At 37.8% G+C, this 24,953-nt stretch overlaps 12 protein-coding genes across 12 annotated transcripts; 4 read left to right on the top strand and 8 right to left on the bottom strand.

Annotated features, from left to right (window-relative positions):
• Window positions 1–3,372: 3,372 nt before the first annotated feature.
• Window positions 3,373–5,325, bottom strand: C9374_001818 (uncharacterized protein; the record flags this gene model as incomplete). The annotated part of the gene is made up of 1 exon (XM_044691167.1): window positions 3,373–5,325. The coding sequence occupies one exon, from the start codon at window positions 5,323–5,325 to the stop codon at window positions 3,373–3,375; it is 1,953 nt and encodes a 650-aa protein (XP_044551478.1).
• Window positions 5,326–5,717: 392 nt separating this feature from the next.
• C9374_001817 (uncharacterized protein) lies at window positions 5,718–6,965 on the bottom strand (the record flags this gene model as incomplete). The annotated part of the gene is made up of 1 exon (XM_044691166.1): window positions 5,718–6,965. One exon carries the CDS (start codon window positions 6,963–6,965, stop codon window positions 5,718–5,720), a length of 1,248 nt encoding a protein of 415 aa, XP_044551477.1.
• Window positions 6,966–7,036: 71 nt separating this feature from the next.
• On the bottom strand, window positions 7,037–10,943 carry C9374_001816 (uncharacterized protein; the record flags this gene model as incomplete). The annotated part of the gene is made up of 3 exons (XM_044691165.1): window positions 7,037–7,468; window positions 7,535–10,101; window positions 10,223–10,943. The coding sequence occupies 3 exons, from the start codon at window positions 10,941–10,943 to the stop codon at window positions 7,037–7,039; spliced, it is 3,720 nt and encodes a 1,239-aa protein (XP_044551476.1).
• A 628-nt stretch (window positions 10,944–11,571) lies between these two features.
• Window positions 11,572–12,546, top strand: C9374_001815 (uncharacterized protein; the record flags this gene model as incomplete). Its single annotated transcript, XM_044691164.1, has 1 exon — window positions 11,572–12,546. One exon carries the CDS (start codon window positions 11,572–11,574, stop codon window positions 12,544–12,546), a length of 975 nt encoding a protein of 324 aa, XP_044551475.1.
• A 234-nt stretch (window positions 12,547–12,780) lies between these two features.
• Window positions 12,781–14,664, bottom strand: C9374_001814 (uncharacterized protein; the record flags this gene model as incomplete). The annotated part of the gene is made up of 1 exon (XM_044691163.1): window positions 12,781–14,664. The coding sequence occupies one exon, from the start codon at window positions 14,662–14,664 to the stop codon at window positions 12,781–12,783; it is 1,884 nt and encodes a 627-aa protein (XP_044551474.1).
• A 263-nt stretch (window positions 14,665–14,927) lies between these two features.
• Window positions 14,928–18,041, bottom strand: C9374_001813 (uncharacterized protein; the record flags this gene model as incomplete). The annotated part of the gene is made up of 2 exons (XM_044691162.1): window positions 14,928–15,490; window positions 15,575–18,041. 2 exons carry the CDS (start codon window positions 18,039–18,041, stop codon window positions 14,928–14,930), a joined length of 3,030 nt encoding a protein of 1,009 aa, XP_044551473.1.
• Window positions 18,042–18,700: 659 nt separating this feature from the next.
• On the top strand, window positions 18,701–19,531 carry C9374_001812 (uncharacterized protein; the record flags this gene model as incomplete). The annotated part of the gene is made up of 1 exon (XM_044691161.1): window positions 18,701–19,531. The coding sequence occupies one exon, from the start codon at window positions 18,701–18,703 to the stop codon at window positions 19,529–19,531; it is 831 nt and encodes a 276-aa protein (XP_044551472.1).
• A 99-nt stretch (window positions 19,532–19,630) lies between these two features.
• Window positions 19,631–20,095, top strand: C9374_001811 (uncharacterized protein; the record flags this gene model as incomplete). Its single annotated transcript, XM_044691160.1, has 1 exon — window positions 19,631–20,095. One exon carries the CDS (start codon window positions 19,631–19,633, stop codon window positions 20,093–20,095), a length of 465 nt encoding a protein of 154 aa, XP_044551471.1.
• Window positions 20,096–20,215: 120 nt separating this feature from the next.
• Window positions 20,216–21,418, top strand: C9374_001810 (uncharacterized protein; the record flags this gene model as incomplete). Its single annotated transcript, XM_044691159.1, has 1 exon — window positions 20,216–21,418. The coding sequence occupies one exon, from the start codon at window positions 20,216–20,218 to the stop codon at window positions 21,416–21,418; it is 1,203 nt and encodes a 400-aa protein (XP_044551470.1).
• A 97-nt stretch (window positions 21,419–21,515) lies between these two features.
• C9374_001809 (uncharacterized protein) lies at window positions 21,516–22,250 on the bottom strand (the record flags this gene model as incomplete). The annotated part of the gene is made up of 1 exon (XM_044691157.1): window positions 21,516–22,250. One exon carries the CDS (start codon window positions 22,248–22,250, stop codon window positions 21,516–21,518), a length of 735 nt encoding a protein of 244 aa, XP_044551469.1.
• Window positions 22,251–22,595: 345 nt separating this feature from the next.
• On the bottom strand, window positions 22,596–23,388 carry C9374_001808 (uncharacterized protein; the record flags this gene model as incomplete). Its single annotated transcript, XM_044691156.1, has 4 exons — window positions 22,596–22,800; window positions 22,875–22,951; window positions 23,005–23,040; window positions 23,110–23,388. The coding sequence occupies 4 exons, from the start codon at window positions 23,386–23,388 to the stop codon at window positions 22,596–22,598; spliced, it is 597 nt and encodes a 198-aa protein (XP_044551468.1).
• Window positions 23,389–23,417: 29 nt separating this feature from the next.
• C9374_001807 (uncharacterized protein) lies at window positions 23,418–24,872 on the bottom strand (the record flags this gene model as incomplete). The annotated part of the gene is made up of 1 exon (XM_044691155.1): window positions 23,418–24,872. One exon carries the CDS (start codon window positions 24,870–24,872, stop codon window positions 23,418–23,420), a length of 1,455 nt encoding a protein of 484 aa, XP_044551467.1.
• Between the last annotated feature and the right edge of the window lie 81 nt (window positions 24,873–24,953).

Raw genomic sequence — 24,953 nt, 5'->3', positions numbered from 1 at the left:
AAAACCCAAACCCAAACCCAACCCAAACCCAAACCCAAACCCAAACCCAAACCCAAACCCAAACCCAAACCCAAACCCAAACCCAAACCCAAACCCAAACCCAAACCCAACCAAACCCAAACCCAAACCCAAACCCAAACCCAAACCCAAACCCAAACCCAAACCCAAACCCAAACCCAAACCCAAACCCAAACCCAAACCCAAACCCAAACCCAAACCCAAACCCAAACCCAAACCCAAACCCAAACCCAAACCAAACCCAAACCAAACCCAAACCCAAACCAAACCCAAACCCAAACCCAAACCCAAACCCAAACCCAAACCCAAACCCAAACCCAAACCCAAACCAAACCCAAACCCAAACCCAAACCCAAACCCAAACCCAAACCCAAACCCAAACCCAAACCCAAACCCAAACCCAAACCCAAACCCAAACCCAACCAAACCCAAACCCAAACCCAAACCCAAACCCAAACCCAAACCCAAACCCAAACCCAAACCCAAACCCAAACCCAAACCCAAAACCCAATAAACCCAATAAACCCAATAAACCCAATAAACCCAATAAACCCAATAAACCCAATAAACCCAATAAACCCAATCAGAAATGTCCAAGACCAAGACCAAATTAAAAACATTCAAAGTCAACATTTATCAATTATCTCCACAAGTATCAATAGACATTCAATATAACTTCATAGATATGTTGTACTAGCTATTGTAAAGATGTAGTATCACTTTCATAAGGAGTGGTCAACATCATCACAACATACAAAGAACATGTCACATTTTTTTCAAACATTCATATCACATCATGCACACAACAACGAACAACACTTCAAATTGATATAATATATAATATACCATGATCACTTCATGATGATGATAGAATAATCAAAATTCATGTCATCTCTGTGGTGCACAACTCCATCAACTATTTAACATGTTATTGCAAAATTCACAATGAGCATAAAAGATGGATCCCCGAAATCAATCCCATATCATGTCATCATCATGGTCAACATGTACTCCAATGAATATTAGAATTTGGAAAACATGAAATCTACCACACACTTTTCATCTTATGTTTCATCCGCCAAATGTTATGGTCAGTACAGTCTGTAGAGATTAGTCAAATGAATCAAACAACACATTTGAAACACACATAAAGATGATCACTATCAATGTAGTTCATCATGATTTATTCAAAATGATACAATCCATCAACTATCGACATGATCACTTGTTGAACGAAATTCACTAAATGAGATGACGACCACAAACATGAACACACCTTGAACATAATCCATAGAGTACATGCACAAATCATGAAAATCGTCATATTGAACATTTGTTTTCAACAATGAATCACAGCAAACAAATGCAAAATATAACAAGGTCACTTCTTGCAATGAATCATACAACAGATGAGAGCGCTCCACCAACTCGATACAGATGACACAAGAATAAACACTCAGTGATAAAGTACATCTATCAGAGTTAGAATCTCATGACATACTGATGAATGTATCATTAAACATTGAATTCATTCGATGGAAGATCCAAAATAGTTGCAGACCAGGACGAATACAAGTTCAAATTGTGAAATTGTATCGATCATGATTCCATCACTTACTTGCTGAACAGTTTTACACTGAACCATACTTGCTGTTGTTTGTGAATGGTTCATCCGTAATCGTTTTGGAGGGAATGTATTAACGAATTTTTGCTCGTCCATTTAAAAATTATAACAAACTCCAAGAGTTAACATCACCTACTTGGACTCGCAAAATCACAGGACAAATCCACCGGCTAATCATACCACTAAGATGAGGGCACTCAATGTTCAACAATAACAACAACTACCAAACAATCGGAGTCACTCAATAATCAATACATGAAAAAGGAGCTGTTCAAATTTCAATCAAGTATGATCCATTGGTGAGTCTGTTCAATTCCTGGTTTGTACTCATGACATTTAGTGAATAAATCACCACCCTTGATGAACCGTTGTCGAATTCAAGGCAATATTTTGAACCAATCTCAATATGATCACTACATGCCTTTTCATTGAATGAAACCAAACACCAAAAAACAAGAACACACCTCCCTTTCTCAATTAAATCAATTCAATAATGTTCATCTCATGTGGTAAACATTTTACCATGATTATGTAGAATAGTAGCAACTCACCACTCACAACTACCAATAAAAACTCAATTTCAATAGACACATTCTCATAAAGATTCCATAACCATGTTTCGGGATAGGACTCAACAACGATAATTCAATGTTTCATCCTGAATGAAAACAGCATCATTGAATTATGATTGATTTGAGAGTGGTTCACAGCAACAATACTTTAGAGATCAACCATGGAAGCTGTTCAAGGCCAACATATCACGAAACGACTCTTCAATCAACGTTAACGGTATCCAATTTCGAGGGAATACCGACTTTTGCTCGTCCATTTTTAAATTATGACCAACTTCAAGAGTAACATATCACCTACTTGGACGCACAAAATATTTAACTATTTTCACATTCAACTCGAACGAAACAGCAGCGCCTTACTTCCTTATATCTTAATTGATGGAAATATTCAAGTTTTGATCATTCAACGATAATTTTTGAGGATGGTCAACCACCACAGGACCTGATTTTTTAGTACAAAAATAGGGGTTATCTCAATATCCACTATAACAACAAGAAATCTTTCGCTTAATATCTCCTTCCTCTCTGCGTGGGACTAATTGATATTAAAAACAAGTTATATATTGTTATATTGAATCTTTTTAAAAATCCTACTGAGAGGAATCCAAACCCAAACCCAACCCGATGTTGATGATGATCACCTCAAAAATGCAGGGAGTTTTGGCTTCATTTTTTTTTAATTTTTTTTTGAAAAATTTTCATGTCATTTTTGACCTCACTGAAACTCCTTTAAACTTGATTTTCTCGAAAACTACCCTAAACCTGATCGAATGCTCTATCATGACCCCCATTATTTTCGTGAGATCTACAAAAAAGGTGTCGCTTAAATTCTATCAAAAATTTGACACCTGTCACCATTTGTTGAACGACTCAACCAACTTAGCTCACTATTCATTGATGTCGCTAGCACGATTGTACTACTCTTCAAATCCTATCGAATGAAATGCTTGGATCAAGCTCAACATCAAAGATGACGAAAAACCCGACCATGCACGAGAGGTCTACTTTAAGCGAGAACAGTTCAATAATTACCCATAATTAATGGATGAAAGTCATATCAACACATAGATATACCTCCATCCCCGACGATTTCATAAAAATTAAAAATCCAATGATTAAGCATGTCGAAAAATTAAGATTACAAGTCAAGCTGGGCACCTATCCAAACCCATTGATATCCACCACTCCAAACGAGGTTAAGTGATTAGTTATGCATATGAATTCCATGGTAACCTCATCTCGAATTGTGGTGACTCCATCTTTCTTCCACGACTGATCTGCCACGTCAAAATACATGCATGTCAAATTTTGATTTGAAAAATCAAGATAATTTTGCATTGGAATTTTCAATGATATTCCTTTTTGTAATTGTTGTATCGAAACTTCATCTCCTGAAGTAGAATTTAAAATGGTAATCGAAATAAGAGGGCTTTTTAAAGCAGTTTGTGTTGTGTTTTTCTGTTCATAGACGGAGGTGACTAATGACAATATCGTTCCATTAAGGTAAGGACTCAATTCTTTGGAAATGGAAGGAGGAAAGATCACTTGCACTTTGGAGAATATAGATCCTTCAAGAGAGAGAGAAATATTCTTCGAATCTAAATTTTGAACCTGCCCAATGTGCTCTAATAACATGGAACTTCCAGAAATGACCTTCTTGGAGCACTCCACGGTTTGATTGGCGTTCATAATTGGAACACAAACAGGAATTGAACAATCGCTACCCATCCATCCTTCCTCACAGGTACAGTTATCTAGGCCAGAGCATGAGCCGTGTTTGCTACAAACATTGACATCACTTGCGTTCTTACCAAAACAAGTAAAGAATTGACACTCGTTTCCGTAAAATCCAGTTAAACATGCACAAGAATTTGTTGACACACAAAATCCGTTTCCGCTACAAACATTGGTCATGTTCTGAAGTTTTCTATAACAGTACTCTAAACAAAAAGTGCCATCAGAGGACATGACCGTTCCCTCCGAACAATAAGGCGTTAACTTTCTAACCAGATTATTGTAATAATCGGAAAACACAACTTCTCCATTCTTGTTGATAAACAGCGATTGTGGAGAGTTGAGCTGTGCATTGGCTGCATCGATGGTGTCTTGAGATAGACCAGTAACTCCTGGTTGACCACAAATAGTTGTGATAATTCCATTCTTTGAAATCTTTCGAATCGTATTCAAATCAGAAATGAAAATATCGCCTGTTGGAGAGACAACCACGCTTTGAGGGTAATTAAGAGTTGTTTGTGTAGCCAATACATTATTTTGATATTTGGCACCACCTCCAGCCACAGTCCAAATCATTCCTGAGCTGGAAACCTTTCGAATCAAGTTGTGACCATAATCTGCAATAAACATGTCATCAGATGCTTTGTCAAATTCCATTTCATAAGGATTGTCAAGACTTGCCAATGTAGCCGCGATTCCTTCTTCGTTATTGGACATGGTGCTGTTTCCATTACCTGCAATAGTTCTCACAAGCTCGACTTTGGAATCAAATGATACTTTTCTGATACGATGATTTAGTTTGTCCACAAAATACAATGTATTATTTCGAAAGATGAGTTTTTCTGGATTCCATAATTGTGTACTTTTCAAAGATAAACCATCTCCATTAAATCCTCCACTACCAATACCTCCAACTGTTGAAATTAATCCACTAGCGTCAATCAATCGTAATACATTATTTCCAGTATCAGAGAAGAGCAATTCATTGGTGGCAGGGACGAAAGCCATTCCTCCAGGATTGTTGATAGCTGCAGAAGTGGCAGGACCTGAATCTCCAGAATATCCTTTCGAGCCAATGCCTGCTACTGTAGTGATATTCCCTCCACTAATTCTTCGAATTTTGAAACGTTCACTCAAAAAGAGGTCACCATTAGGAGCCTCAACCACAAAGAAGGGTCTATTGATTTGTGTGGTTGCTACAGGTCCATCTGCTGAGGACCCCGGTGAAAACACTCCAGCAATGGTTGATAACTGGTATTTGAGAGGAGCGGACGAGACACTACTTGGAGGCATCATGGTGACCACGAAGAACACGAAGAATGCAACTAGTAACCAACAAGGAGTGGTGGTATCTAGGAAGAATGGTTGGTGTCTCATATTGGTGCTTTTTTTTCGCATAGTCTCTTGGTCGTCGGTCAAAGGTGAGCGCCATCTGTATGAGACAGGAATGATGTGAGAGAGAAGGTTTCGGTAGTGCAACACCGTGGGTTTTTGCAGGAGTATTGGACCAAACACTTCTCATGGAATTAACACAGTCTTGATGTCACCACCAAGTGACTGAAATCATGTTACCGGTTGTGGCATGTCGACATTAATGGATATCGTGTCGCCCAAAACAACGATTTAAAGTCACTTTCCTTGCATTCTGAAAAATCCTTCTTATTCCACAGCTACAAATTGGCAAATGACAAGAGCAATCGATTCTCAATAAAATCTTTGTCAAAGAAGAGATATTCACAAGCTCATGGTAAAGAGAATCCAATACTCGTTTAATATTTGGAACAAATAGAGTTGAAGCTTGTCTTCTCTCCGTTAATCCAAACAAAATCACTGGCTTTGGTAAAATCCAAAGACTTCCAATTCCACGGCAATGTTGCTTCCACAGAAAATAAGGTCCATTTACCCCATCCATTTCCATGAAGAGTTGCTGGATAGTTGTGATGAGTGTTAAATTCCAACCAAAAGTCAGCATGTGTTGCTGTGACGTCTTCGTTTCGTTCAGGTGGATTATTCTGTTTATGAACTCGAAATTCATGAGCTTGCACTTCCAAAAGTGATAAAAACAAATCACCCTTGTAATCCAAAGTGAGATAATCTCGTGCTTGAGTCAACCAAACATATGCAGTCATTCCTTGATCATCAAATAAATCATCCTTGATATCTTGAGGCAATGCAAGAATTTTCTTGTACAGATCCAATAATGCAGATTGACGACCTATAAAAGCTCCACTGTTCAAATATCGAAATCTATTGGGAGATGGTGGGTATTGACTCAAACAATACGGATCTCCTCCCCATCGTTTCTTTGCACTCTCAACCACACCAAATGGATGACAATTCATTTCTGCATTATAGACCGCTGAGTAACCTGGAAACTTTTTCAAAAATTTTGAAATAATAGCTTCTGCATGTTGCAATACAACAACATCATACGCATCCAAGAACATCAAAATGGCATTTGGATTGTTCACTTTTTCAATTTCTTCAAAAGTAATGTCAATTTTTTGTGAGAGAGTGAACTTCTCCATTCCATATCCTAAAATATTGAAATTGATTCCATTTCTCAAAGCAGAATACAATAATTTGCAAGCATTTTCATTGAGTTTTGTTGCAATGGTGATTGGGTAAAATTCTTCTCCAAGAACATTCATTGGAACCATTCGAGTTGAAGCAGTGTTTGAGTTGGTCGGTGTGATTGACCTTGTCTCCGACTCGGAAGTTTGTTCCATAGTTGATTTGTCCTTGTTATCCTTTTCATTATTTTCTTTCTCCAATGAAACGAATTGGTTTTTCAGGAAGGTGATGGTATCGTCCGAAGGAAAGTTATCATGCAGATCCGAGTCACTAATCATTGGTAAATCATCTTGGATCTCATTATCAGAGGAGAGATTCGAAGCCGAAGACCGCCGATTGATGACAAATAAAAATAAACCACCGTTCGCAAAGAAGAACAAGACCACAATAATGATGAGCGTTTTTCGTGATGATGTTTGTGTCCTCGATTTGAGTTGAGACATTTTTTTGTTGTGGGTCAAGTGAGAAAAGATAACAACAGTTTTCAGGGATGACAAGTTCGATTTAGTAAACTTTATGGTTCCAACTCATGTTTCAGTTGAGAAAGAGTGTTAACAATATCAGAAAATGAAGGTCTTTCTTGTGGGTTGCTTGACCAGCATTGTTGAATTAGTGTAGTCAACTTCCATACCACATTTGAAAGGTTGACAACTGACAGTGAGTGTTGTTGTTGAAGGAATATTTCACACCACCTCAAGCAACTCTCCTGAGTTGAAAATGGAATTGGTGGTCGAAGTCCCTTCACTACTTCAATCAAAATGTTATAACTTGTTAGTTTTGAATAAATAGATGATTCAAAATTTTCCTCAAAGAAAAGTTTTTCGAAATTTCGAGAAAGATAAGGCGGCTCTTCGAATAATAATTCCCACATGACAATGGAGAAGCTGTACACATCTATGGCAGTGGCAAATCTTGAGTCAATGTTATTATCTGCTGAGAGCATTTCCTATTAAAATAATTAAAGGTGCCAGTATCACCAATCTGTCATGAAACGTAGTTGTAAATTACTTACATTGGCCATGTAAAAGAATGTTCCAATATGACTTGTCATGGCATTCTTTGTTTCTTTTGAAAACATTCTACTCTGTCCAAAATCGCACACTTTACAAACTCCACTACTACTTAACAGAATATTTGCTGGTTTCAAATCTCTGTGTATGATTGCATTTGGAGAAAGAGTGTGTAAATATAAAATTCCATTCGCAATATCGATCAGGTATTTGATTTTCTGTAAAACCGTGCACTTGCGTTTTCCTGTTCTCAATTCTGAAATTAAAGCTTCCAAGCTACCTCCGTCCAAATATTCAACAACAAGCAGTCGTTTTGTTTCAGAAAGAGAAATTCCAAAAAACGACACGATATTGGGATGCTTCAATGTGCTTAATAGCATGGCTTCTTTTGCAAAATCATCTTCTTCAATATCCTCGGAAGAAACGTCGATGGATTTCACGGCTACAATGGCCTGTTTCCATTTGGCTTTGAAAACATTTCCAAAAGCTCCACTTCCGACTCGACTGATAATTTCCAATTCATCAAATGGTATGAAAGAAGTTTTCTCAATACCACTTGAATATTCATTAAGATCCAATAGTTTTTGCTCAAGCTCACTTTCCTTAAATTTCATTCGTTTCCATCTTTTAAAATTGCACCAAGCAATAGTCATAACGACAAGTGACGTTATGACACATAATACAAGCAATGAAATACTAATTGGAATGAAATAGACCAAGAAGGTTTGGTCACATTTGTCTCCACTGTATGCTGCTTTACACTCGCAAACATTCACTCCTTTACAAACTCCATTTCCTGAGCAAACAGATGGATCTGAAGCAACAATTCCAAAGCAAGTTGGAGTACATGTGGATTGTTCAATGTTCATCACATATCCTTCTTCGCAAGCATTTTCAACTATTCTAATTCTATTGCTTCCCTTGTCAGCAATAAACAAAGTATTATTGACCACCAATATTCCAGTGGGATTGTTCAATTTAAAATCTTTAGCATTACGAATAGATTCATCTCCAATGTCGGTACCTCCTTGAACTCCGTTTCCAGCAACTGTTGTTACAACTCCGTCTCTAGAAACTTTTCGAATGCGATGGTTATTCGTATCGGCTATGAACAGTTCATTTTGTTCACTCAAATAAATTCCAGTTGGATAATTGAGTTGAGCACGTCGAGGAGGTGAAATATTCTCTCCATTATATCCTGCCGTACCTGTTCCACATATGGTGTACGTTGTTCCATTTGGCGCAATCATTCGAATGACATGATTTAAACTGTCGGCCACAAATATTTCATTTTGCTTGGAAATGAAAATGTTATTAGGTTGATTGAAGCGAGCATAATCAATAGAACTGAAATCTCCTTCATATCCAGCGAACGATGTACCAGCAACCATTTTAAAATAACCATCCACAGTAATTTTTGCAATATAATTAGAAGCGGTAAAGTAGAGCTCTCCTTGGGGAGAAATACTTAGTCCTCGAGGAGTTGAAATTTGAGCATCCACAGCAAGTAAAGGGTTGACATAGTCGTAATTATAACCCTCTGTGTCTAGCCCTACAATTCTTAATATTGTCCCAGAGGAGGTAATTTTTCGAATTGAATGATTATTTGTATCTGTAACTATCAATTCACCAGTAGTATTGACAACCAATCCTTTTGGATGGGCTAATGGAGCTTGAAGTGCGTTCGTTCCATCTGTTGCTTTTCCATTTAGTCCACTTCCTACAATGGTTTGTATGAGGCCATCTTTAGTAATTTTTCGAACTCGTTCAAAAGATGAATCTGTGAAAATTAATTCGCCAGTCGTTGGTAGGATCGCCATTTTGGTTGGTGCTGACAGTACAGCTCTTGTTGCGGCAATATTATCGCCATTGTATCCGTATGTACCTGTGCCAGCATAGGCTGAAGCTTTTCCAGTGACACCTGATATTCTTCGAATTCTTTTACATTTGACATCTGAAACTAGAATGTCATCATTGGGGGCGACATGAACAAAACTAATGCTTCCAAAAAAATTAGTGGCATTCTTGGCAATTGCTTCTTCATCAGAAAATTTACATTTTTCGAAACCTGAAACACTTGCAATAGCAATGGTCGAAATAATTCCATCCTTCGAGACTTTTCGAACTCGACCATTGTCGCTATCGTTAATAATCATTTCTCCAGTTGAAGTAAATGAAAAGTCTGAGGGATTGTTCAATAAAGCGGTCGTTGCAGGAATACCATCTCCATTAAATCCTTTTTGTCCCAAAACTCCAACAATTGTGACAAGTGTTCCATTGCTCAAAATTTTTCGAATACATGCATTATTGGAATCTGCAATGTACACTTCCTCCTCCCCCAAATGGTTTTTTCGAGTTTCCACATGTGTTGGAAAATATAATTTTGAATCAATAGCCAACATTTGATCGAATGGTTGAGTGTGGTCATCGAACGGTCCATTGCCACCAGAACCAGCAATGGAGACAATAGTTCCATTTGTAAATACTTTTCGAATTCTATTATTAAATGTATCCGCAATGTAAATTTCCAAAGTATGTGGACTGACAAAGACTCCACGAGGAGAAGCCACTTCAACATTGGCAAGTAACACCATTTTCAATATTGCATAAGAAATTATATAAAAAAAGCAATAATTGTACATTCAACCATAATTTCAAAAACAATTCAAATAATCATAAAGTAAACTTACATGCTGCCAAAAGTGCAGGTCCTCCATCGCCATAAAACATTGTTTTACCATTATAAACTCTTCCTGCTACGGCATACACCTTTCCATAGGAAGAAGACCATCTTCGTACCACGTTCGATTGTGTCTCTGTAAAATAAACATCTCCCCATGGGGTGACAAAAACTCCACTGGGATTATTCAAGAAAGTATTTGGTCCGTCTAAACCCTCACCATTATACGATTGTGTTCCCAGCACTCCAACGAGAGTATTCATGACTCTTTGTTGAACTCCAGAAGAAGAATTTTCCACAACTTGAATTTTTCGAATTAGACTTAGACCTTGGTCGACCATGACGCAATTTTCTCGAGAAGAAGAAGGAGCAGTGGCACAACTAATTCCTACAGGCGTCAATAATTGTGATTCAGTAGCAGAGAGACCATTCGCTGTGGCGTCATATCCTGCTATGGTTGAGATGCGTAAATACGTCGGAATAATGCCATTCGTATTTACTGCTGCAGAAGTAGCGAGGATGTCAGTACTGGAAATTGAGTCCTTCGGCCGAGAAGTTCTCAAAGTTGGTAGTCGTGAGGAGGAAGTTACATCAGTGTCATGATGAGTATCCGACGTTGTTGTTATTGTTAGTTTTGAAAATAATGGTGATGACCGAGCGGAGACCAAGCAGAATGTCACAACAAAGAGTAATGAGAGACAGAGAATGTTTGTGTGTTGTGACGTGCTCATTTTTTTTGTGTTATTCGCGAAAAAATCTTTGTTATCAAACTGTGTTAGTACTGTGAGAGGTCATCAACTGAGTTCGCTCGCTCTTTTGATACCATCCTTAATACAAATAAGACGAGCAAGTCTTCTTCGCACAGGGGTGCCACAGATGCCGTCACACCAACTTTTTGGGGTTTTTGCCAAATTCCGTGAGCTACCCGTTGTGAATCTGGAAATACTTGAATTCAAACTTTGCAAAAAATGTGTTGGAGGGAGATACTGTGCTCAATTAACTCGGAACGGAGTTTTGAGATCGGTCTTCCTTAATGAAATTGAATGGGGTGGTGGGAATTGATTTTGAGATGGCCAAAACCACAACACTTGTTAATGAATGCCGATCTGGAAAAGAGAAAATTAAGGAAAAAAACGGCTTAAAAGAGCAATCTTCATCATTGCTCTTTAAAAACGGCTTAAAAGAGCAATCTTCAGTGTTTTGTGCGAGGCGAAGCTTCGCAACTGGACTTGCTCCTTATTATGTCTTTCGAATAACCCTCAAAAAGATTTCAACTTGCTCGTTATCGTTCTCCTGATTGAGATGATGAGATCGTTTGTGACCTTAATGCGCGGGAGATCAGTCGGGACAATTAAAAAAATGCCTCAATTCTCTCCTTTTAGGCTTCTCAAGTTCGTGGTCGTCATGTTCGTTTTGGCAAACGTGTGTTTGTTGGTGTTCATCTTCAAGCTCAGATCAATATCCAGTGTTTCGGAAGAGAATGAAATTAATGACGGACAGCAGGAACCGTTTGAAGAGGTTTCCCAACTACCATTTCTACCAACTAGCTTCAAATCGTTTACGGAAATGGTTCCAATGAATGTTCTTGGAGAAGAATTTTATCCCATCACCATTGCAACAAAACTCAATGAAAATGCTTGCAAATTATTGTATTCTGCTTTGAGAAATGGAATCAATTTCAATATTTTAGGATATGGAATGGAGAAGTTCACTCTCTCACAAAAAATTGATATCATTTTCGAAGCCTTAGAAAAAGTCAAAAATCCAAATGCCATTTTGATGTTCTTGGATGCGTATGATGTTGTTGTATTGCAACATGCAGAAGCTATTATTTCAAAATTTGTAAATCACTTTTCCAATTATTCAATTGTTTTCAACGCAGAAATGAATTGTCATCCATTTGGAGTGGTTGAGAGTGCTATAAAACGATGGGGAGGTAACTCTTTTTGTCAAAAAGAATACCCATCATCTCCAACGAGATTTAAATACCTAAACTCTGGTGGTTTTATAGGTCGTCAATCAGCATTATTGGACTTGTATAAGAAAATTCTTGCATTGCCTCAAGATATCAAGGATGATTTATTTGATGATCAAGGAATGACTGCATATGTTTGGTTGACTCAAGCACGAGATTATCTCACTTTGGATTACAAGGGTGATTTGTTTTTGTCACTGCTGGAGGTACAGACACATGAGATACTGGTTCGAGGTAGCTATAACCCACCAGTGCATGAAGAAGAGGCGAAGGCAACACATGCTGACTTCTGGTTAGAGTTTGTGCCTCACAGTAATTATCCAGCAGTTCTCCATGGAAATGGTTGGGGTAAATGGTAAGTGTATTACAAATTCTATTCCCTTACCAAAATCGATCTATCAAAAAGGATATTGTTTTATATCTCATTTCCATGGAATTGGAAAAATTTGGAATTTACAAAGGCTACTGATTTTCTGTACGTTAATGGAGAGAAAACAAATTACAAGCCAATCTGTCAAAATCTTGTTGATTCTGAGTGAGATCTTATAATGGATTTCAAATTAGTTTAACAAATCATAGTAATCTGTTATTGATTACTTGTAGCCATAAACCTTAAAAGTTCCCAAACCAACGAATGTACCTTGATCGTGCTTCATAGAAATTCTAATATATTTTGCAGGAACTCTTGAAATGGATACAACATTAACAGCTGGTTCCACTTGAGGTAAAGTTTTCACATTGACCCAGGTTGATCCGTCCACAGAACAGTCCACTGTCGCTGTTTGCAAATATTTTATGCCCCACTCTGGTAATTGAATTGGTCGAATCTTGAGAGCATAAATGTTGTAAATATCATCCAAATTAGCTTGAATCCAAGCGTCTGTGTCTTTATCTGTTCCAGCACCACCGGTTTTTGTTTCTTCTTGAAGAATTTCAAAAGTATTTTGGCATTGTACGTACTTGCTGCTCATAGTTAGAGTATATTTGAGAGGATTGGGCTGCTGGGCAGGTTGTGAATAAGGATTGTAATATGGTTTGAATGTATAGAATTTCAAAAGACCAACTCCAACATAACCAGCAGCTTCTCTTCTAATTCGCCAATTTGAAGCCAAAACAGGACTGCGAAGAGTAATAATTGGTTGATTTTCAGTAATGTCAACTAGGCTCATACATGTTCTCCATTCAAGTCCGTTTTCTGAGAACTCCAATAACGTGTTGCTCGTGTAGGAGCTTCCCCAACCAGAAGCTACAAGTGGTTTCAATCTGATATGAGTGAAATATTGAGGTCCCTTAAATGCAGCTTCAATATATGCATTATTTTCAGAGCATGTACCAGCACCTGTACCCAAGTTACTTTCATCCCACAATGCTGCCGTCGAGTTGTCACACGAAGAATATTTGGAACTCATTTTCAAATTATAAGGAAGGCACAGTAAATCCATCGTTCTTGCAGAATCAATTTCATCACTCACTTGTTCCTCAATTGGCTCCTCTTCGTCATATTGACAAATACCAAATAATCTCCACACACCAATACCAATATAACCTGTTCCATTTTTCCTAACTCTAAATGTACTTGCAGAAATAACATTACTCCAAGATAGATCTAAAGTTTTCAATCCGTTTTGGAATGTCACAGTTGCCAATTGATTCCATTGACCATTATCTGTTTCATACTCCACCACACACCCTTCTAAATATTGACTTCCCCATGAAGAAGCAATACATGGGCTAATAATCATTCGGGAAACTCTAACCTTCTCCTTGAACATGATCTGTACAAATGGTTGTTCTTCCGAATTCGTACAAACTCCTGCAAGACCAGCTGTTTCTCCTTCTTCACTCAAACAAGCAATGGTATTCCCAGTACTCGAATATTTGGAGCTCATTTTCAATTGATATGGAATGATCCATCTGGGTAGCGAGAGCTCAGCAAGAGTCTTGATGGATAAAGGCTTTTCATTTGGCGTGAGTGAAGGAATGATATGAACTCGAGGTTTTTTGAGATTCACAGGAAGTGGAGGCAATGTCGTTGTTGTCGTCATTCCAACATTTGAAGAACTAGTGATGTTGTTAGTAACACCACCAACATTGGTTGATGATGGGTTGTTGCCCATCACCATCATGTTATTCGGTGTTGGAATGTTGTTGAAATTATTGTTCATAAAATTATTATTATTCATAGATCCGGCAGTGTTGAATGGTTGGGCATTATTCACCATCATCATGTTGTTATTGGTAGTAGTTGTACCATAATTATTGTACATGACGTTATTGTTCATTGTGGATGGATTATTACTCATCATCATGTAGGAGGAATTGTTCATACTTGGATTGTTGTACATCATGGTTTGTTGTGGAATGGTTCCATAAAAACTGTTATTCATCATTCCCTGTTGTGTGGATGTTGATCCCGGATAGGTTCCTTGTTGCTGTGGTTGAGTTGGATAGCCAAGTGTTGGTTTGTTGTTGTACATTTTTTTGATGTTTGAGAAAAGGTTCATCATCCACTTCAGGTGTTCATGAAATCTTGTTCCTTGAATTTTACTTGTTGTTGTGTGAAATACAAAAACATTCATCATATTGTTTGTTTAAGAGAATCTAGAGGAAGAACATGTTTTCTAAAGTACAGCAGGTTGATTTCAAGGTTGTTGTATCGTGTGAAATGTTGGTGAAAACTTTGATTCATGTATCGTCAGTTAGAAAAGGTAGCAAATGTCACAGAGAGTAAAAAGACCTACTACATGACGGAGCATCGCTGTTGAGTGTGTCGTCGTTTTCCTTTCCTTATATCTAAAGTTAGTGTCTCCTCATCTTTTCTAAGGGTTTCCTCAATAATTGGAATGGTATTTACATAGCTCTTCATTTTAGTTCTGTACATCATGGTTGCTACCTTCTCAAATGAGGTTTGAATGTTTTCAAGGGTATCTGTATTCACAATCACTACGTCTCTGATGAAATAGGAGTAAGTATTCTTCACTTCTATGAGATCATCAATTGTGAGTTCTTGAATGGTCGTGTTGTTAGTAATGTTGCCCATAATGATGGCTGCTGGTGGGTCCATTGTCGTTCGGGCATCATCTTTTTTTCGAAAGTCAATGCATTTCTCAATATACTTGATCATGGCATCAAGTGATTTTCGACTTGACATGTAACAAACAAATAGAATACCATCTGTTCCTCTGAATTTATATTCAGCACAGTTTGGAGCAAGAGAGTAATCCATAAAACTGCAAGATTCAATCCGCACTTTGTATTCTTCTCCATCGAATCGAATGCTTTTACATTCGAAATCAGATTTGCCTATTTTGTGACATGTGCATCATTCTAACAACAAATGCTCAGAAACAAATTATTAATTCTTTGTGTTAAAAAATTCTCACTTACTTTCATAGAATAAAGCTCTAATTGTTTGGATGACAAGACTGTTCACACCCGCTACTAACAGATAAAAGTAATTGGTAGGGTCAAATGAGTTTTTCTTTTTAGGAATTTGTACCTTGATTTGTTGTACTTGCATGTTCACATATTGATAAATTCTCTTGTAGGAAAGTTCTGGTGGTTTTCTTAACCTTACGTCTGTCATGAAATCATCCATCTTGTCAATTGATGCAAAATTTGGATAGACATAATGCCAAAAAAGAATATACTCCCAAAATCCTTCAATCAATCCATTTTTCATTTCATTCTTAATATCTGGATCAAAGTTGAGTGCATAATAAAACGCTTTACAGGTTAACATCAAGCTGAAATAATCTCGTGTCAACTCTTTCGGAAACATGGTATATTTAGGATAATATTCGAACCTTTTCAAAGTTGACGAATGTCTGCCGCTTCTTGATGACATGTTGCTACTTGAATCATACATGAATCCAGAAGGTGATAAACTAGATGTTGAAAAATTGAATGCCGAACCAACAATAATTCCAACAGGTGATGAAGCTTTTTCCGTTGGATAATCACAACAATTGATCGTGGTTAAAACAAAACTTGCAATGTAAAGCAAAATTTCAGGAGGACAATCAGCCAATGTTAACTTCCGAGATGATGTTTGAGAGGCATCAATCATTATTGAAGAGCTGTTGTGGCTGTTTCTGAAAGAATTCTTTTTCAAAAACAAAGTAATATGATCATCTACCATATTCAAAAAAACGTTTTTGTAGTTTCTTGCGGTTTGTTGTGTGGTACTGGAAGTTGTAGTACTTCTCGGCGATGTTGTAGTTGTTGATGGTATCACACCGCCATCCAAGCCATCATCACCCTCAACAAACACAGTTGCTGTTGTTTCTCTGCTTGGAGCGGCTTGAAACATTGCATGATGAGAATTTGAAGGGTGACAGCTGGCTTGGACTTCTGTCATTTTTTGCTGGTGTATTTTGCTTCTTCTTTGAGAAATGCTTTTTTTAGATTGGTTTGACGAAGAGGGAAGATCTTGGCATTTGGTGTGATGTTGAGGAGAGTCGCTATGCTGACTATTGGTCAAGCATGACGATGAATGTCCATGAGAATCAAATTCTGAGCATGTCCTTGAAGATGAGAAGTATTCTCGGCTCGAACTATTTCCTACACTTTTGCTACTGGAGAAACTGCTCACAGTTGAGGATGAATTACCACATGTACTACTCACACTTGTGGATGCATTACTTGAGGCAGCATTGGATGAAGAGTGAGACATGCTTTGAGAACGTGCATGTTTCTTCCATTTTCTAAATCTCGATGATGAACGAGTAGGAGGTTCATGAGTTGGACTTTCTGAGTTTGAATTGATTAAGATTGTATTCTTTCTCACAGCAAGTAGTCGTGAAAGAATACCTGTGGAGGGTTTGTTGGTGCTGAATGATGTCGATGAGGCATGTTGTGACTCGGAATCATGCTTTGGTGTTGAAGGCATTGGAGGAGTGACCACAATCGAAGGATCATTCGTGGTTTTGGAGTTAATCATGACAACAGAAGATATGTTAGTATCATCAATCTTGATACTCAATGACATCGTCTTGGAATTGGAGCGACTTCTAGTTGTCGATGGATGATTGTTAGAAGTAGCCTTAGTCGTATTAAGGCCACAAGTATTCAAACTCACAACAACATCCTCGGGTGTTGTGGCTTCAGATACAGGAGAAGAGATGCTTGAAGGTTGTGGCATCAACGAGTGGCTAGTGTTGTTGTTGTTGTTTTCATTGGACGAGCACAAATCATCACAATGGTGACACTTCTCAACAATGTTATCAGATGGATGGACAATTGCTTTTGTCTCAAAACCTTCCTTCTTTGCTGTCCCAGTGCAGTGTTCAATTCCTTGAATATGATGACTGTTGTTCGTTTCCTCTTCACCTCCACTTGAGCAAGTCAATATTAAAGAACCTCTCTTCTTATTGGGCATTTCGGGTCTGTATTGGATGATGACTCGAGATCTTGGCTGAAGTGTTGATGATTGTTTTGAACACACCAAAGATCCTGTATGATCTCTTAGTAGTTTCAATTGGGGCGGAAGTACTTTTGAATCTTGTTGTTCAAGAGAAGTTGGATGATGCTTGTTTGATGCTTGAATGCTTGTTTGGTGGATGATACAAGATGTATCTGCAACAGGTGTTGTTGTCGTGTTATTGTTGATGTTTTTAGATGGATGACTTGAAATACTTTTTGATGGTGTCGTTGGTTGTTTTCCTCTAATGTAGGAAGGCTGCTTTTGAAATTGTTTTTGACCTCCGCTTGAAGCCTGTTCCAACAATTTTGTATTTGAAATTCCTCGTTTTCGTCTTCGTTTGTTTGGAGGTGAGGAAGATTTGTTATTATTATTAGTATTCGTTTGTCGTATTTTACTACTTGTTGAAGAAGTAGAGGTTGTCGTAATCATTAAATTGTTGAAGGAAAAAGCCGAACGCCCCTGTGCAGATTTCAGAAGAGTTTGAACCGCGGATTGATTGTTGTCGTGAATCTGTTGTTGTTGTTGAAATCTTTGCAAATCGCCTTGATGAAATTTCTTGACAAGCGTTGATGTAAGGTGTTGGTGATGTGTTGTTGAGGTTCTTTTTTCAATTAAGAAGAGATAATGTACCGTCCATTGTCTACCACACGCCCGTGTAGCTCACAAGTTTAAGGGTTGTTCCGACGTTGCAAGTAATTGTGACAGTTTGACATGAATTTTAGTGTAGAAATCTCTCATCTTGGTATGGTTATTTGTCACATTTTCATACAGATCTCTCGAGGTGAGATGCACTTGAATATCATTTCAAAATGTACAATCTTTGGTAAACGTTATTACAAATGGAGACGGCTATTATAGAATTTGGAAAATTGTAAAGGTACAAGTCATTGTGATTGAAAGTCAGATAGCTCTTATTCACTGAATAATTATAACATGTTGAGAGACTGGGTGATGATACAAGTGAAGGTATGTCAAGATCCATCTTTCCCATGTGGACCAAAAAAGTCTTCAAACCAACAATTTCAAATTGTTGAAATTTACCACAAAAGAACTCGAAATCCAAAACACAATTAAAAAAACCAAAAGAAATGTTTGACTGGATTCGTTTTGTGTGGCTTCTCATCGTGGTTTTTCTCTTCAAATCCAAACAACACTTGCTCCTAACTCGAGATGATTTGTTGAAGCAAGAACACTTTCCTACATCAAGCAGGAAAAAGAAAGATGACGATCATGATATTTCGCAACAACAACATTCACAACACCATCACGCTCCCGATGTCTATCATAGCATTATTCCCACCTCGAAACACATTACTCACTATTTAGTAACACCTTTGGATGTGGATTGGAATTTACATTTAAATAATGCTCAATATCTTACGGCGTTAGAATTTGCAAGAATTAGCTATGGCTTTACGACTCAAATGTGGACCCGAGCTAAAAGTGTTTTAAAGGCTAATCCTCTGCTGATGGGAATCTCCTTTCAATTTAGAAGAGATGTTGGAATGTTTCGGTGGCTTCGTATTGAATCTCAAGTCATTTCCTATGATGATCGTTTCATGTATTTGGAGCAGACGTGTTTTGTAGGAGGGCAACGACAATTTGTAGGAAGAGGCTTGGCAAGGATTGGTTTTGCAGGAAAGAAGGGTCTGTTGAATAGCTCGGAATGGGCTCCCATTGTATTGTGTGGAGAGAATGAAAAACAAGTATCATCATCATCCAATTCGGAACGTTCTTCTCTTGTTGCAACTCTTTCATTGGATCAACAATTAGAGAAGGTTAAGAGTTATATTGAGAAGGACAAGCAATCCATGCACACGAATGATGAACATGCGCAAGCGAATATGGCTCGTGAAGCACTGAAGAGATTGGAGAGAGTAAAGTCGTTTGTGGAACACGATTCGACCTTGAAGGAATGAACATGATCGTTGTAGACAAACAAATCGTTTTAAATTTTCAATTTTCAATTTTTTAAAATTCATTTTGTAACGGCTAGTTGGTTTACCAAAAGAACAAAAATGTCTGAACAAACAAAACCTTCTTCATCACCATCATCCAACAACAACAGTGAGTTGTCTTCACTTCCAACCACCGCACGAATCAACATTTCCTCTGGATCCAAATGGGAATCCCTCGTTGGTTACAGTCGAGTGGTTCGTGTTGGCAATCAAGTCTTTGTTGCTGGCACCGTATCCTCCGATGAAGAAACTGGAAACGTGGTGGGTTGTAATGATCCCTATCAACAAGCTGCGTTCATTCTCTCCAAAATTGAACGGTATTTGAACAAGGTTGGAGCTCAACGAAAGCACGTGGTGAGAACTCGCATGTTTGTTATCAATGCTTCTCAATGGGAGGAAATTACCAAAGCTCACTTTGAGTTTTTCCAAGACATGAAACCAGTGGCAACATTGGTTGAGGTGAGTGCATTGATTGGAAAAGAATATTTGGTTGAAATTGAAGTGGATGCCATAATTCATGATTGAGAAGATGATTCTGTCCAAAGAATTCTCTTGAGAGGAATTTAAAATGGCGCCAAGAACTAAAAATTTGGTGCTGAAGGATTTTCAGAAAAACATGAACGAAAAAAAGAAAATCAACTAACAATGCTTGTAAATTCTCTCTCCAGCCATGAAGATCCTCATTTCTTTTTCAACATTCATGCACAAGCTGTGACACTTGTACTGATTGACAATGACATTCATGAAGCATCATTAAATGATGAATTTTATACCTCAATGAACGAGTTGTCCTCGAGAGGTTTGCTGTTGGATAAGCTTAAAACCAAGTTGAGAAAAACCAGGAACAAGCCCTTCTCTCTCGCTTTTAAAAACATTTTCACAATTGACAAGATGTCATTTCACAAGAGTCGTGCTTTGTACGCAGCCCACTCGAACAAACAATTGACGTTCAGTTATCCTCTCGACGTGAAAATTAGCTACACGCACCAATGTTTTTGCGTGAGCGATAATGGTAATGACCGAATTTTAATTTTTGACTTGGAATCCAAACAATTAATCATGAATTTTAAAAATTCTTCAACAGTTCAAGCTGGACATTTATATATTGAGGAGTTGTTCAATAGCGAAAATACTGAATATTCACGAGCCACTGAGACAGTTCAAGAAGATGCCTTATATTTTGCCTCTCACGGAAATTCCATTTCGAAATACAATTTAAATGAAATATTGAAGAATGGCAAAAAGAGTGACATGATATGGAAGTGCTCAAATTTTAAAGTGGTTACTGGAATTGCACTTTTCAAGCAAAAATTTCCTAATCAAGTCTTTGTTGGAGACTTTGCAGATCGTTGTGTGAAAATTCTTGACTCTGAGAATGGACAAATTTTACAAACATTTTACGTTGAAGGGTGTCCTTGGGGTTTGGAATTCAATACCATTAATGGAGATTTGATTGTGAGTAACAATAGTTCGAGTGGTATTAACATTTACAGAAATAGTGGAATGATAGAAAATTCAGATGAACTTGGCAACAACTCGAGCATCAAAGAAGCGCCTGTGTGGAAATGCATTCGTACTGTTGGAACTCATGGATCCACAGTAGGATGTTTTTCATTTCCACGAGGAATGACTTTTGACAGCTGCTCAGATCTATTACTCGTGATCGATCACATGAACTGCAGAATGCAAGTAATGAATTTACATGATGGAACAGTAGTGAAATGTTTCGGGAGCAAAGGTCGAGGAGAATCTCAATTCATGTTGCCTGATGGTCACTGTTTGAATCGACTGACAGGAGAATTGTTTCTTTGTGACACCCATAATCAAAGAGTTCAAATTTTCGTTTGAATTAATTGTCTTAGGTTCTAAGGTAGTAAGAATTCATCAAATTTATAACATTTGGAATTTGACCAAAACAGTTTTTTAGGAGTTTTCAACCATGACTCTACTTGGTCTTCTTTTCGTTTGGATGGGCTTTTGGAATAAGAGTTCCCTTAGCCAAATACATACTCGCAGAATATTTTGAAGCTTTCAAATAGGCCCAAGCTTTTTCCAAAATAATGTAATAATTCACTAATACTCCAAATACACCCATGCCGATTTTGGTTGGCGTTGCAGGATTTGTTTCATTGTATGCACTTTTTCCAATAAAAACCAAATGAGTGACAGCTGTCATGCATGAAAAAATAAAGTAAAGAAAGAAAATACAAGCTTCTGCCCAATTCAAAGTAATGTTCAACGGTCTTTTTTTCCAAGAACAATAAACTTCTCTGACATATCTAAAAGTAAATGACAAGATCAACACTGCCATAAAAGTATAAGAAATAATTTCAATCGATTTGGCAAAAGCAGGATGAATAGTAGCCTTCTCCAACTCAAATAAATTATTTGCTTGTAAAAACGTGACACTGAAAAATTTACACACAGTCAACAAGTAAGATTTCAATCTTCGATTTCCAAAAGTAGCTCTCCTGAAAATGGTCCAATATTTTTTTAATTGTTCTCGTCGTGTGAGTTTTGGGGGCGTGGCAGTGGGTGTGGAATCGGGAAGAGTCGATTTGGCATCATCGACAATTTCCAAGTCATGAACGGGTTGTGTGTAGTAGGCAGATTCTACGAGTTGAATGTTGTTCGAATCTTCTGTTGTTGATGGTTCGAGGAGAGGAATGTTGTTACTCATTGGAAAGACACGAATGGGGTGTGGCAGTGTAGACAGAGAGTAATAATCAAAGGTGGTTGGATGGTGTGTGTGGTGATGTAGATGTTTGGTTTCAAAAAATCGGACTGAGTGATGTTGATAATTATTGAAGAAATGATATCCGAGTGTGAATGTGGGCGTGCAAAAATCGAAAACAGTAACTAAATGTTGGATTTCACAGAGCAACAATCATTGAAAAATATGTGCCAAAAGGCAGCAGGGGAGTGAGACAGTTTTTTTCGCGTTTTTATCTTTGGCTTGACGGATGAGACAAGGAGTTGCAAAGTTCCAAATTGATCAACGATGGAAGTTTATTTGTGTTACATCTTAGCATCCAAGAACAGACTTGGCATTTGCGAATTTCTTGTCACGATCTTCTTTGCCATTGTAGCCTCCGTTAATCTTCTTGGTGATGGTGTCAAAGCCACTTTGAGAGCAGTCTGCATACTTATTAAGGGAACGACTATTCCAGAACCATGCAGCTGTTTTAAATCCGACATCAGTGTCTGATGCTCTTGTTGGATTGTTCTCTCTGTGATTTTCAAGCATAGATATTAATCGTTAAAATCTTCTTGTTTTATGATCAAAATAAATGTATCCACTTACAAATCCACACCAATAGCTTGGCCAGCAGCTCTATAATTTGCTCTACCACATATTTGAATTGGACCGCGGCCTTTATACTGTTGATTGTGTGATAACGATGTTACTTCTCTCAAAGACCAAAAACACTTACCTTTGGACCATCTCCTGGATAAATATTTCCCAAATCCTTTGATGAACCAAAAATTAATAATCATTCAAATTGAAAAACAAGATGAGAGAATAATGTTCCCCTTACCTTTCTTCCTTCATATTGCTCACCGGAAGAAAATTCAGTCCACCAAGCCAAATCTCCCGATTCATGGGCAAGTTGAGCCAAAAACGCACTCATTCTACAACAAGTATTAATACTACCATCACTCATGGCCCGATTCAAATATGGAAGATATCCCTCCGCCTTAGTTCTTTTCAATTTTGGCATGACTGCCATTAATTGATCGGTGGAGATGGCCTTCACGCCCGCAGCGATCATGATCATCATCATTACTAAGGCAATAAGGGCATATGGGAGTTTCATTTTTTTTTGTGATGGAACTCTTTTCCGTTTTAATGTACATTTATGGTTGGTTCCAAGTTCGTTGTTGGGAAGAGTTCTTGCATTTCGCTCATATCCTCGTTGTGTTGTTGAAATTGTTTGCTCTTGGTCAGGAGCTTGGAAAAGACATTGCCCAATTCTCCATCTCGTCTCACAATTTTGTTTATCACGGATGGAAATAAAAACAAGTCATGTGACAGATAACTGCATTGAAGTGAATTGTTTCTCGTGCCATGGAAGGGAGTTGTAGATGTTTCCTGATTTTCTGGATTCTGAATCGTTGAGCTAGTACCAACTGGGTCTTGTTGATTCTCTTCTCCAGCACGAGGTAATTCACAAGCAGGATCTAGTGGAATATTCACACGAGAAATTTCCTGAGAAGCTTTCTCAAGCTGTCGCAAATCCTTAAATACCAGTGCAAGAAGTAAATGCGCCCATGTGGAATAGGTGACATGATTTACAACTTGACTCAAATCTTCGAGGGCGGCATGATAGTTTCCCATGTCGTGATGAAAACTTCCTCTCACCAATAAACCTAATTGTTGGCCATATGAAGAATGTTGACATGAGTCAATAAACGCTGTGAAATCTTCTAAAATATTTCCTTCGAGTTCCTTTTCCTTTGAATCAATATAACATTCACCTCTAAAGAGATGAGCTTCCTTAGATTGTCGTTCAATGGCTTTTGTGAAGCTGTAAATTGCTTTTTCATATTTACAATATTCCATCAATCTTTTACCGAGATTAAGGAATGGCCTAGCGTCGTGTAATGGCACAATATTTACAACAATTACTGGTCGATGGTTAATGTCGTTGTAGACATGATAGGATGTATCGTTTGGCAACATGTTCAGGTCCGAGTGGTGTGGAGAGGACGATGGAAATGTTTTGGAATCATGATGCAAATGCTGATGTCTAAGGATGGTTCGAAACATCTTGTCAACACCCTGGTCATTCACCACCACCAATGGACGTTTCCATTCATTGTCGTAATATGAAATTTTGATGTCATAATAAGGACATTGAATGACGTTTTTGACACCGTTCATAATTTCCTTTTTTAGAACCGAAAACACTTCACTGCCATTAACCTCCTCTTCCTTTGCTTCTGTTGTTGCATGCTCATCCGTTTCAAAATTTGTGGTCATTCTCGAGGAACAAGAAACGATTCCATTATTTCCATCCAAAAAAGGTTCAAAATTCAATTCTACATAAAATACTAGTTCCTTCCCAGTAATTGCAGTTTCATCATGACATTGCAATAAACAACGTCGAGAGTGACGACCGCATGAGGAGTTATCTAATTTTTCATCTACTACATTTTTCGAGTGTTTTGTTTTGCCAATGACAGCAAATGTCGATGATGAAATATTGTTGATGATTGCTTCGATGGATGCTCCGTCTTGCTGTATCAACCAAATAATACAAACAACGAGGGTCACAATACCAATTAAATCAAGTAACATTTTTTTGATGTTAGCAAATGAGTTGGAGTCCAAAAATGTACAAACAAATAGCCGTGACAAATGACATGTGCAAAATGATAC

This window comes from Naegleria lovaniensis, assembly GCF_003324165.1.
Source record: "Naegleria lovaniensis strain ATCC 30569 chromosome Unknown tig014, whole genome shotgun sequence".
In the NCBI taxonomy this organism is placed as follows: Eukaryota; Heterolobosea; class Eutetramitea; order Acrasida; family Naegleriidae; genus Naegleria; species Naegleria lovaniensis.
This window is presented reverse-complemented; position numbering and strand designations above follow the sequence as displayed.